The sequence below is a fragment of the Oncorhynchus mykiss genome, chromosome 13, assembly GCF_013265735.2.
Source record: "Oncorhynchus mykiss isolate Arlee chromosome 13, USDA_OmykA_1.1, whole genome shotgun sequence".
In the NCBI taxonomy this organism is placed as follows: domain Eukaryota; kingdom Metazoa; phylum Chordata; class Actinopteri; order Salmoniformes; family Salmonidae; genus Oncorhynchus; species Oncorhynchus mykiss.
In genome coordinates, this window is record NC_048577.1 from 63825703 (window position 1) to 63838050 (window position 12348).

The following is a 12348-nucleotide window of genomic DNA, read 5'->3' on the forward strand; positions in this document are numbered from 1 at the left end:
GTGTTCAGTAGGACACGACTCTGAACCGGGCTGTGTTCAGTAGGACACATGGCTCTGAACCGGGCTGTGTTTAGTAGGACACATGACTCTGAACAAGGCTGTGTTCAGTAGGACACATGACTCTGAACAAGGCTGTGTTCAGTAGGACACATGACTCTGAACAAGGCTGTGTTCAGTAGGACACATGACTCTGAACCGGGCTGTGTTCAGTAGGACACATGACTCTGAACCGGGCTGTGTTCAGTAGGACACATGGCTCTGAACCGGGCTGTGTTTAGTAGGACACATGACTCTGAACAAGGCTGTGTTCAGTAGGACACATGACTCTGAACAAGGCTGTGTTCAGTAGGACACATGACTCTGAACAAGGCTGTGTTCAGTAGGACACATGACTCTGAACAAGGCTGTGTTCAGTAGGACACATGACTCTGAACAAGGCTGTGTTCAGTAGGACACATGACTCTGAACAAGGCTGTGTTCAGTAGGACACATGACTCTGAACAAGGCTGTGTTCAGTAGGACACATGACTCTGAACAAGGCTGTGTTCAGTAGGACACATGACTCTGAACAAGGCTGTGTTCAGTAGGACACATGACTCTGAACAAGGCTGTGTTCAGTAGGACACATGACTCTGAACAAGGCTGTGTTCAGTAGGACACATGACTCTGAACAAGGCTGTGTTCAGTAGGACACATGACTCTGAACAAGGCTGTGTTCAGTAGGACACATGACTCTGAACAAGGCTGTGTTCAGTAGGACACATGACTCTGAACAAGGCTGTGTTCAGTAGGGCACATGACTCTGAACAAGGCTGTGTTCAGTAGGACACATGACTCTGAACAAGGCTGTGTTCAGTAGGACACATGGCTCTGAACCGGGCTGTGTTCAGTAGGACACATGGCTCTGAACAAGGCTGTGTTCAGTAGGACACATGACTCTGAACAAGGCTGTGTTCAGTAGGACACATGACTCTGAACAAGGCTGTGTTCAGTAGGACACATGACTCTGAACAAGGCTGTGTTCAGTAGGGCACATGACTCTGAACAAGGCTGTGTTCAGTAGGACACATGGCTCTGAACCGGGCTGTGTTCAGTAGGACACATGGCTCTGAACCGGGCTGTGTTCAGTAGGACACATGGCTCTGAACCGGGCTGTGTTCAGTAGGGCACAACGCTGTGGAACGTTCAGATATTTAGAAAATATATATTATGTAGAACAAATATGCTAGCCTGGGTGCCAGTCTGTCTCGGCTCTACTGCCAATCCCTAATGGGATTTAGTAGGCAAAAGTGCAAACAGATCTGGGACCAGGCTACAAATATGTCCCTCTGACATGCAGAATAAGGACTTGTGTCAGTAGCCAATGTCAGATAGCATGGCTATTACCTTGGGGACAGTCCTTACAACAATCCCCGTACAATATACAATCTCTATCAGCATCTCATCAAAACCATTCTTCTCATCATCTCCTGCCTCACGGTTGTAAATAAAGACAAGTATTAGTTGGTATGTGATACATTTTGGGGAATAGAGCGACTCACTCTACTTAAAGTGTGTCTATCCACCACTGTATGCAACAGTCACCAGCAGTACTTAGTTTGTCCACACAGTGGCAGTAGATACATTCAGTCATACCAACACTAAGGGTTCTAACCCTAGTTCTATGAACAATAGTGAACCTGTAGTGAACCCAGAACCCTACCACCAAGAGGGTCAACTGGCCTGTCGGGTCAGGTGATCTAAGGGCAGAATAGGTCATTAACTAGCAGGATGCCGGTATGACGTCACACACAGACAATGTTGTAATGGTATTCCTTTGATGCTTCTACGACTGTGTTGCCACTGGAGGCAGCATGTGACTTAGGCTACTGTGTACATTGTACTGTGTACATTACATTGTCCCACATTCAGCTGTAATCACTTCCGTGTGTGGCGCAGCTCATAGGCTTTGCTGTGTCCATTACAAGACCAACAGAAATTGTGTTGATCAAAATATAGATAAAATCCATCAAATATATTATCAGTCAGATAACGGCAGTATAGTTATCATTTGGTTTGTCCATAATCTATGACTTGTTCAGGTAGTTTCCTTTCACTGCCAGCTCTTCCTTGCACAGCTGCTAAACTTTGTGAAAATGTGTGGGTTCAAAAACAAAACCCACAACAATTTCACTGATACAGGGACTAATAATTAACATGTTCTCTCAGAGTCGGACTTTGACCCCTACCTTTCCCACAATCCTCTGAGAAGGGGTGTCAGTTGGAATGTAGATTGCGAAGGAGAAGGTTTGGAGAGAAAGAGAGCCGGGAGAGGAATTCACCGGTGAGTAGCAGTGAACGTTGTTAAAAGGAGAGTTTTGAGGACCACCAGAGTAGATAGGGTCTAGGTACTAAGAGAAGGCCTTGAAAAGATGAAGAGCTGAGAGAGAGAGAGAGAGAGAGAGAGTAGATAGGGTCTAGGTACTAAGAGAAGGCCTTGAAAAGATGAAGAGCTGAGAGAGAGAGAGAGAGAGAGAGAGAGAGAGAGAGAGAGAGAGAGAGAGAGAGAGAGAGAGAGAGAGAGTAGATAGGGTCTAGGTACTAAGAGAAGGCCTTGAAAAGATGAAGATCTGAGAGAGAGAGAGAGTAGATAGGGTCTAGGTACTAAGAGAAGGCCTTGAAAAGATGAAGAGCTGAGAGAGAGTGAGTGAGAGAGAGAGAGAGAGAGAGAGAGAGAGAGAGAGAGAGTAGATAGGGTCTAGGTACTAAGAGAAGGCCTTGAAAAGATGAAGAGCTGAGAGAGAGAGAGAGAGAGAGAGAGAGAGAGAGAGAGAGAGAGAGAGAGAGAGAGTAGATAGGGTCTAGGTACTAAGAGAAGGCCTTGAAAAGATGAAGAGCTGAGAGAGAGAGAGCAAGAGAGAGAGAGAGAGAGAGAGAGAGAGAGAGAGAATAGAAACAATGATAAAGCTGCATATAATACAATAGCTGATGGCCCAATGAGAGAAGGAAGGGCTGTATAAATCTATAGTGAGGCTCTGACCTGGAAAGGAAGTGAGGATGTTCAGGTGTCCAGCCTCCTAACAACCTGAACCCTGGCAAGCAATCATTGGCCGGGTCAGAGGGGTCATGGATAGTTTGAAGAGCCCGTCTCTCTGGCACCATGGGGAGGTGGGTGGTGTGAGGTGTGAGATCATGAGAGAAGGAGAGAGCCAGTCCCTCTGGCGCCATGGGGAGTTGGGTGGAGTGAGGTGTGAGGTCATGAGAGAAGGAGAGAGCCAGTCCCTCTGGCACCATGGGGAGGTGGGTGGAGTGAGGTGTGAGGTCATGAGAGAAAGAGAGAGCCAGTCCCTCTGGCACCATGGGGAGGTGGGTGGAGTGAGGTGTGAGGTCATGAGAGAAGGAGAGAGCCAGTCTCTCTGGCACCATGGGGAGGTGGGTGGTGTGAGGTGTGAGATCATAAGAGAAGGAGAGAGCCAGTCTCTCTGGCACCATGGGGAGGTGGGTGGTGTGAGGTCATGAGAGAAGGAGAGGGCCAGTCTCTCTGGCACCATGGGGAGGTGGGTGGTGTGAGGTGTGAGGTCATGAGAGAAGGAGAGAGCCAGTCTCTCTGGCACCATGGGGAGGTGGGTGGTGTGAGGTCATGAGAGAAGGAGAGGGCCAGTCTCTCTGGCACCATGAGGAGGTGGGTGGTGTGAGGTGTGAGGTCATGAGAGAAGGAGAGAGCCAGTCTCTCTGGCACCATGGGGAGGTGGGTGGTGTGAGGTGTGAGGTCATGGGGAGGTGGGTGGGGTGAGGTGTGAGGTCATGGGGAGGTGGGTGGTGTCAGGTGTGAGGTCATGAGAGAAGGAGAGAGCAAGTCTCTCTGGCACCATGGGGAGGTGGGTGGAGTGAGGTGTGAGATCATGAGGGAAGGAGAGAGCCAGTCTCTCTGGCACCATGGGGAGTTGGGTGGAGTGAGGTGTGAGATCATGAGGGAAGGAGAGAGCCAGTCTCTCTGGCACCATGGGGAGTTGGGTGGGTGGAGTGAGGTGTGAGATCATGAGAGAAGGAGAGAGCCAGTCTCTCTGGCACCATGGGGAGGTGGGTGGTGTGAGGTGTGACGTCATGGGGAGGTGGGTGGGGTGAGGTGTGAGATCATGGGGAGGTGGGTGGAGTGAGGTGTGAGGTCATGGGGAGGTGGGTGGAGTGAGGTGTGAGGTCATTGGGAGGTGGGTGGAGTGAGTTGTGAGGTCATGGGGAGGTGGGTGGAGTGAGGTGTGAGGTCATGGGGAGGTGGGTGGAGGGAGGTGTGAGGTCATGAGAGGAGGAGAGAGCCAGTCTCTCTGGCACCATGGGGAGGTGGGTGGAGTGAGGTGTGAGATCATGGGGAGGTGGGTGGAGTGAGGTGTGAGGTCATGGGGAGGTGGGTGGAGGGAGGTGTGAGGTCATGGGGAGGTGGGTGGAGGGAGGTGTGAGGTCATGAGAGAAGGAGAGCTCCACTGTCAGTGGGAATTATCAACTCATATACTTGTCTTCTCTTGTCTTCTTTCTCACCAGGAACCATGACTGACATGTTGCCAGTGATGAGAATTGGAGTTGTGGGATATGGACATTTAGGTCAGTGCTGTATTCTCCTCTCTTCCTCCTCTCTTCCTCCTCTCTTCCTCCCTCCTCACCACATCTCATATGTTCTCACTCTGGAATGGATTCATTTATTAAATGTGGTTTTACAGGGAAGATGCACATTCATCAACATTACTATAAAAGTGCCAGTTTTAGCCAGCCGGCTAATTTTCAGCTGCAGTCCCTGGGTTGATTGCTGTGGTCAGTGTCAGTAGGTCCCATCTTCGTAAATCATACCACTTTACAACAGGGTCATTCATTTACAGGCCCTCGAGGGCCTAAGTACTGCTGGGTTTCTTCTCTGTCTGATTGTTAATTGATCAACTCATGTACTGATTGGGTGGAGAGTTCACCAGGTTCATGTTCTGTTTGATGTAGGATCTTAATTTGAGCCAGTTTGCTACAGCAGGAAAATAATCCTGCAGCAACAGGAAATGTGGATTATTATGTGGATTATTATAAAAGGACATTTTTGTGGGGGGTGATACATTTTTTTGTTAGGGAAAATCAAGTCTGAAATTTCAGAGTGGAAATTACAAACTTCAGAAGACTTTTTAAAACTGAAATACACTACAAGTTGTCCTGCAACAGGGTGATCAAATGTAGATCCTACATCTGTACCTACTGGTATTCATAATGTTGATTGTATATTTATGATAGGCCTTTTGTTGTATTCATGGTTTTCAGTTTGTATTGCCTACTACTGTATGTAGTAGTCAATACTACATAATAATGGCCAGAACGGAGCAAATGGAATGGCATCGAACACATGGAAACCATGTTTTATATGCTTGTTACCAATCCACTAATATCGCTCCAGTCATTACCACAAGACTGTTCTCCCCGATTAAGGTGCCACCAACCTCCTGTGATTACACAGCCAGCCCAATTCTGATATTCCTTTCACCAATTGGTCTTTTGACCAATCAGATCAGCTCTTTGCCAGTAAGTGGACAACATATCAGAATTGTTCTGCCTGTGTAAACGCTGCCCATTCAAGGTGAACGTGTTGAACTTCCAGGGCAGTACCTTGTGGACCGGCTCCAGAGAGAAGGGGCCCAGGTGGGCCTGACACTGGTCTTTGTGTGGAACAGAAACACTGACAAACTCAGGGAATCAGTGGCTGAGGAGCTCATTCTACACAACCTCCCAGACTTTACAGACAGGTAGAGAGCCATGTCACACACACACACTGTAATGTGTGTTATGTCATGTGCACAAGTAACGTGTGTGTCTGTGTTCTAGGGGTGCTGATGTGATTGTGGAGGTGTGTCATCCCAAAATTGTAAAAGACTTTGGAGTCCAAATCCTCTCTAAGGCCCATTTTCTGGTAAGATCTCTCTCTCTCTGTTTCTATTTTCTAGTTAGATCCCCCTCTCTCTCTCTCTGTTTCTATTTTCTAGTAAGATCCCTCTCTCTGTTTCCATTTTCTTGTAAGATCTCTCTCTCTGTTTCCATTTTCTTGTAAGATCTCTCTCTGTTTCTAAAAACATCTAAATGAACACTTTAGAGCATTATCTCTTATTGAACATTCTTTAGCTAGCATGGATAACCTGGAAAAACACCTGGCATAACATGCCTATATAAATAAATACTAACAGTATATGCTAATGACAACAGGATAAAAGGAGGATTTCCCTCACACACCAATCTGAAACACGTCAAGTTACAGTACGGAGGTAGTCCTTGAAAAGATTGTGGTCTAATTTCTTCTTTTAAAGTCATTTGTTACCCTGTGCACCAGAAATGAAGTAACTACTACACCCTCCCTCCCCCTCTCTCTCTCTCTCTCTCTCTGTCTGCCTCTGTTTTAGGTGGGCTCTCCTTCAGCCCTCTCAGACCCACAGCTGAACCAGGAACTGCGCCAGGCTGCAGAGCATCATGGGAGGACCCTATATATACCCAGTGGTGCATTGTGGGGAGGCCAGGATATCCTGAGACTCAATGATAGTGGATCTTTAAAGGTGCCGGGAAGGAGGGAGGAGGAAAGAGGACTCAACAAATACAATATGTTTGTTTATAAGGGATAGCATAGTTAATAGTTAAGTTGGTTACGTTATGTAGATAGTTAAGTTAATATATAAGAGTTAATATAAGAGAATGTGTAGACCTCATTAATATGAGATTCATTTATAAGGGATAGCATAGTTAATAGTTAAGTTGGTTACGTTGTGTAGATAGTTAAGTTAATATATAAGAGTTAATATAAGAGAATGTGTAGACCTCATTAATATGAGATTCATTTATAAGGGATAGCATAGTTAATAGTTCAGTTGGTTACGTTGTGTAGATAGTTAAGTTAATATATAAGAGTTAGTATAAGAGAATGTGTAGACCTCATTAATATGAGATTCAATTCAGATTGTTATTAAAGGTGAAGAAGGTCATTGTTCTCTATTTCTAATCTCCTGATATGTCAGAGTAGAGCATACAGAATGGTTATACTGAACAGAATGCTGTTACATACAGAATGGTTATACTGAACAGAATGCTGTTACATAGAGCATGCAGAATGGTTATACTGGACAGAATGGTTGTACTGGACAGAATGGTTGTACTAGACAGAATGGTTATACTGAACAGAATGCTGTTACATAGAGCATGCAGAATGGTTATACTGGACAGAATGCTGTTACATAGAGCATGCAGAATGGTTGTACTGGACAGAATGCTGTTACATAGAGCATGCAGAATGGTTGTAGTGGACAGAATGCTGTTACATAGAGCATACAGAATGGTTGTACTGGACAGAATGGTTGTACTAGACAGAATGGTTGTACTGGACAGAATGCTGTTACATAGAGCATACAGAATGGTTGTACTGGACAGAATGCTGTTACATAGAGCATACAGAATGGTTGTACTGGACAGAATGGTTGTACTAGACAGAATGGTTATACTGGACAGAATGCTGTTACATAGAGCATACAGAATGGTTATACTGGACAGAATGCTGTTACATAGAGCATGCAGAATGGTTGTAGTGGACAGAATGCTGTTACATAGAGCATACAGAATGGTTGTACTGGACAGAATGGTTGTAATAGACAGAATGGTTGTACTGGACAGAATGCTGTTACATAGAGCATGCAGAATGGTTGTAGTGGACAGAATGGTTGTACTGGACAGAATGCTGTTGCATAGAGCATACAGAATGGTTGTAGTGGACAGAATGCTGTTACATAGAGCATACATAATGGTTGTACTGGACAGAATGGTTGTACTGGACAGAATGCTGTTGCATAGAGCATGCAGAATGGTTGTACTGGACAGAATGGTTGTACTAGACAGAATGGTTGTACTGGACAGAATGCTGTTACATAGAGCATGCATAATGGTTGTAGTGGACAGAATGCTGTTACATAGAGCGTACAGAATGGTTGTACTGGACAGAATGGTTGTACTGGACAGAATGGTTTACTGGACAGAATGGTTGTACTGGACAGAATGCTGTTGCATAGAGCATGCAGAATGGTTGTAGTGGACAGAATGCTGTTACATAGAGCATACAGAATGGTTGTACTGGACAGAATGGTTGTACTGGACAGAATGGTTGTACTGGACAGAATGGTTTACTGGACAGAATGGTTGTAGTGGACAGAATGATGTTACATAGACCTTATTTTCTGCATTTTCCCAAAACCCCTACAAAAACGCCATTCATTTCCCCATAGACTTTGTCCAACGAACCATGGTGGAGTTAGTTCCTACAAAAATACTTACTATTGCTCTCTATTCCCTTGAAATCTTAGAGTTTCTGTTGTATTACTGATGTACAAAACACAAGTTTTCTAAATCCCTCCTCTGCCTCTGTTCCTCTCCTCTTTCTTTACTAATCTCACGCCCCTCCTCTTGTTGTTTGCTTGAAGGCACTGTTCATCCGGATGTCCAAGCACCCGTCATGTTTCCGTCTGACAGGAGACGTGCTGTCTGATTGGACAGAGGATGAGGGGAGGCGGGTCTTATTCAGTGGCTCTGTGGCAGAGCTCTGTCCCGTCGCCCCTAACAACGTCAACACCATGGCGGCAGCGGCCATCGCAGCGGGGACCCTGGGTTTCGCTGGCGTCCAGGGGGAGATTGTGTCGGATACGGCGTATGCAAAGCTTCATAAATAACCCAAGATTCAGAGTGCTCTTTTACAATGGGAATCACTGTAACACTATGGGCAGAACAAGCAAGGAGGTGGGCTTGTTCTGCTCATAGTGTTACAAAATATATTTCAAATAAGGAACCCCCACTCTGAAGCACAGCTGTGCAAGAACTTAATTCACTAATTACCATGTGGTGGAGGTCACTGGTGCCAATGGCTTCTCTCCCTCTCCTAGACTAAGTGATTACCATGTGGTGCAGGTGGAGGTTACTGGTGCCAATGGCTTCTCTCCCTCTCCTAGACTAAGTGATTACCATGTGGTGGAGGTGGAGGTTACTGGTGCCAATGGCTTCTCTCCCTCTCCTAGACTAAGTGATTACCATGTGGTGCAGGTGGAGGTTACTGGTGCCAATGGCTTCTCTCCCTCTCCTAGACTAAGTGATTACCATGTGGTGGAGGTTACTGGTTCCAAAGGCTTCTCTCACTCTCCTAGACTAAGTGATTACCATGTGGTGGAGGTTACTGGTTCCAATAGCTTCTCTCCCTCTCCTAGACTAAGTGATTACCTTGATGTGGAGGTGGAGGTTACTGGTTCCAATGGCTTCTCTCCCTCTCCTAGACTAAGTGATTACCATGTGGTGGAGGTGGAGGTTACTGGTGCCAATGGCTTCTCTCTCTCTCCTAAACTAAGTGATTACCATGTGGTGGAGGTTACTGGTTCCAAAGGCTTCTCTCCCTCTCCTAGACTAAGTGATTACCATGTGGTGGAGGTTACTGGTTCCAATAGCTTCTCTCCCTCTCCTAGACTAAGTGATTACCCTGATGTGGAGGTTACTGGTTCCAATGCCTTCTCTCCCTCTCCTAGACTAAGTGATTACCATGTGGTGGAGGTTACTGGTTCCAAAGGCTTCTCTCCCTCTCCTAGACTAAGTGATTACCATGTGTTGGAGGTTACTGGTTCCAATAGCTTATCTCCCTCTCCTAGACTAAGTGATTACCCTGATGTGGAGGTTACTGGTTCCAATGCCTTCTCTCCCTTTCCTAGACTAAGTGATTACCCTGATGTGGAGGCGGAGGTTACTGGTGCCAATGGCTTCTCTCTCTCTCCTAGACTAAGTGATTACCCTGATGTGGAGGTGGAGGTTACTGGTGCCAATGGCTTCTCTCTCTCTCCTAGACTAAGTGATTACCATGTGGTGGAGGTGGTTACTGGTGCCAATGGCTTCTCTCTCTCTCCTAAACTAAGTGATTACCCTGATGTGGAGGTGGAGGTTACTGGTGCCAATGGCTTCTCTCCCTCTCTTAGACTAAGTGATTACCCTGATGTGGAGGTGGAGGTTACTGGTGCCAATGGCTTCTCTCTCTCTCCTAAACTAAGTGATTACCCTGATGTGGAGGTGGAGGTTACTGGTGCCAATGGCTTCTCTCCCTCTCTTAGACTAAGTGATTACCCTGATGTGGAGGTGGAGGTTACTGGTGCCAATGGCTTCTCTCCATCTCCTAGACTAAGTGATTACCATGTGGTGGAGGTTACTGGTGCCAATGGCTTCTCTCCCTCTCCTAGACTAAGTGATTACCATGTGGTGGAGGTGGAGGTTACTGGTGCCAACAGCTTCTCTCCCTCTCCTAGACTAAGTGATTACCATGTGGTGGAGGTGGAGGTTACTGGTGCCAATGGCTTCTCTCCCTCTCCTAGACTAAGTGATTACCATGTGGTGGAGGTTACTGGTGCCAATGGCTTCTCTCCCTCTCCTAGACTAAGTGATTACCATGTGGTGGAGGTTACTGGTGCCAATGGCTTCTCTCCCTCTCCTAGACTAAGTGATTACCATGTGGTGGAGGTTACTGGTGCCAATGGCTTCTCTCCCTCTCCTAGACTAAGTGATTACCATGTGGTGGAGGTGGAGGTTACTGGTTCCAATGACTTCTCTCCCTCTCCTAGACTAAGTGATTACCATGTGGTGGAGGTGGAGGTTACTGGTTCCAATTACTTCTCTCCCTCTCCTAGACTAAGTGATTACCATGTGGTGCAGGTGGAGGTTACTGGTGCCAATGGCTTCACAGTGCATACAGTGAGGAGGAACCCAGCCAAACTTGGAGCTGTAACTGGGAGTGCCACCTACAACTCCTTCTGGAGCAGCTTACTGGGTGGGTTCTGCTGTAGAAGGGTGTGTGTGTGTGTCTCTCGCATTAATCAGTGTGAGAACATGAAGGGTTGTGTTCTCTAATGGTCCATCCTCTCCTCTCCTTCTCTCAGTGTGTAAGGGACATGGTGGCCGGGTTTACTTGTGCTGAAGAGGGAGGGATTTCAGAAGACAATTCCCTCTACCAACCAAACACTCACAACACTATGGTACTGAAACACACACTACACAACATTACGGTACTGAAACACACTACACAACACTATGGTACTGAAACACACTACACAACACTATGGTACTGAAACACACACTACACAACACTATGGTACTGAACAGTCTGCAGTGGCTGTGTCTGTAGTTACTGATCATGTGTGAGCGAAGTTCAGCTTGCTTCATATAATATGGTGTGACTGTATCAGGCTTGACAAAGATGGGCTTGCTTCATATCATATGGTGTGACTGTATCAGGATGACAAAAACCTTCAAGTCTGCATCTACAATTCTGGGGAATCAAATGTTGCACCTTCATCCTACACAACATCCTACTACTGTATCCCAGCAGCACTTCCCTCCTTTTCTCTACAAATTAAAACATGACTTTGTGAAGTAACAAGTTAAATGAGCAACTCTCTCTCAGGGTGATGGCAGACACCACATTCATTAGCACTCGTCTAGCAACAACCTACATCTTTTACAGCTCTTATGCAGTTACATCCACTACTGAGCTGTAATACATGTTAACAGTAATGTATGAGGATCTTTATGTTGACACCACACACACACACACACCATTGTGACCTTAAAACTAGAAGGTTCTATCTGCAAAAAATAAGGTTCTGAAGCCTAAATTGGTTTGAATGATGTATTCTTATCTTGTATTCTTTTGAACTTAACATGAATTGAGTTATATAGTACTCCATGTAGAGAACATTGTACAGAACAAGGAATAACAAAATGTCAATAACAAAACGTGCAGATAGAACCTTATAGTTTCAAGCTCTCGCAGTATTTCCTGTTGTAGTGAAACCCCAACAAAAGAGAAGAGTCCTGTGTTTCATCATTAATACATAGAATATACTTTATTTTCTATTCCTCTGGTGTGTGATTGTAACAAACAAACAAACTGACACAGCAGTGTGGGATCTGGATCAACTCATCTTGGTTTCTGGCTGTGCACAGCTGGGAATAGGATCCACCCAAACCTGTGACCTTTTCCCTTCGCTCCTCTCTAATACAGCCTGTCGTCTAAAAACACCTCTAGCTTTTCAGGACGGAAGCCCCACCTATTTACCTAAACCTCAGAGTGCAGGCAGAATCAGTGTTCCATCACAAATACATTCACACACACACACAAAGAAAAACACTCAAACACAGGCTCACTGACTGAAAGGTTAAAAGGTGACCAATCAACAGTTTTTACACACAGTAATGCCGGTTCTAATACAGTACAAGGCCCAGAGACGATGACAACGCCCACAGAAAGGTCTGAATCTATGAACAAATGGGAGCCTGTTTCAGCAGGAGGCTCTTCGG

General features: G+C 45.9%; 1 protein-coding gene across 3 annotated transcripts; it reads left to right on the plus strand.

Annotated features, from left to right (window-relative positions):
* Positions 1 to 2226: 2226 nt before the first annotated feature.
* Positions 2227 to 12166, plus strand: LOC110511852 (putative L-aspartate dehydrogenase). Of its 3 annotated transcripts, none has more exons than XM_036941904.1 (8): positions 2227 to 2323; positions 4516 to 4575; positions 5582 to 5747; positions 5827 to 5911; positions 6396 to 6545; positions 8451 to 8674; positions 10680 to 10819; positions 10929 to 12166. In XM_036941904.1, exons 2-8 carry the CDS (start codon positions 4521 to 4523, stop codon positions 10964 to 10966), a joined length of 858 nt encoding a protein of 285 aa, XP_036797799.1. In that variant the 5' UTR covers positions 2227 to 2323; positions 4516 to 4520; the 3' UTR covers positions 10967 to 12166. The 3 variants fall into 3 exon arrangements, 2 of the variants coding, with proteins under 2 accessions (XP_036797799.1, XP_036797800.1); XM_036941905.1 differs by having other exon boundaries at positions 2230 to 2323; positions 5603 to 5747; XR_005035640.1 differs by lacking the exons at positions 2227 to 2323; positions 4516 to 4575; positions 5582 to 5747; ... (1 more) ...; positions 10680 to 10819; positions 10929 to 12166 and adding an exon at positions 8907 to 10001 and having other exon boundaries at positions 6407 to 8674.
* Positions 12167 to 12348: the final 182 nt, after the last annotated feature.

Coding starts and splice junctions, on each gene's coding strand:
- LOC110511852 (XM_036941904.1), top strand. CDS start 4,521: ATGACTGACATGTTGCCAGTGATGAGAATTGGAGTTGTGGGATATGGA. Junction 4,576..5,581: donor TGTGGGATATGGACATTTAG/GTCAGTGCTGTA, acceptor TGCCCATTCAAG/GTGAACGTGTTGAACTTCCA. Junction 5,912..6,395: donor TCTCTAAGGCCCATTTTCTG/GTAAGATCTCTC, acceptor CCTCTGTTTTAG/GTGGGCTCTCCTTCAGCCCT.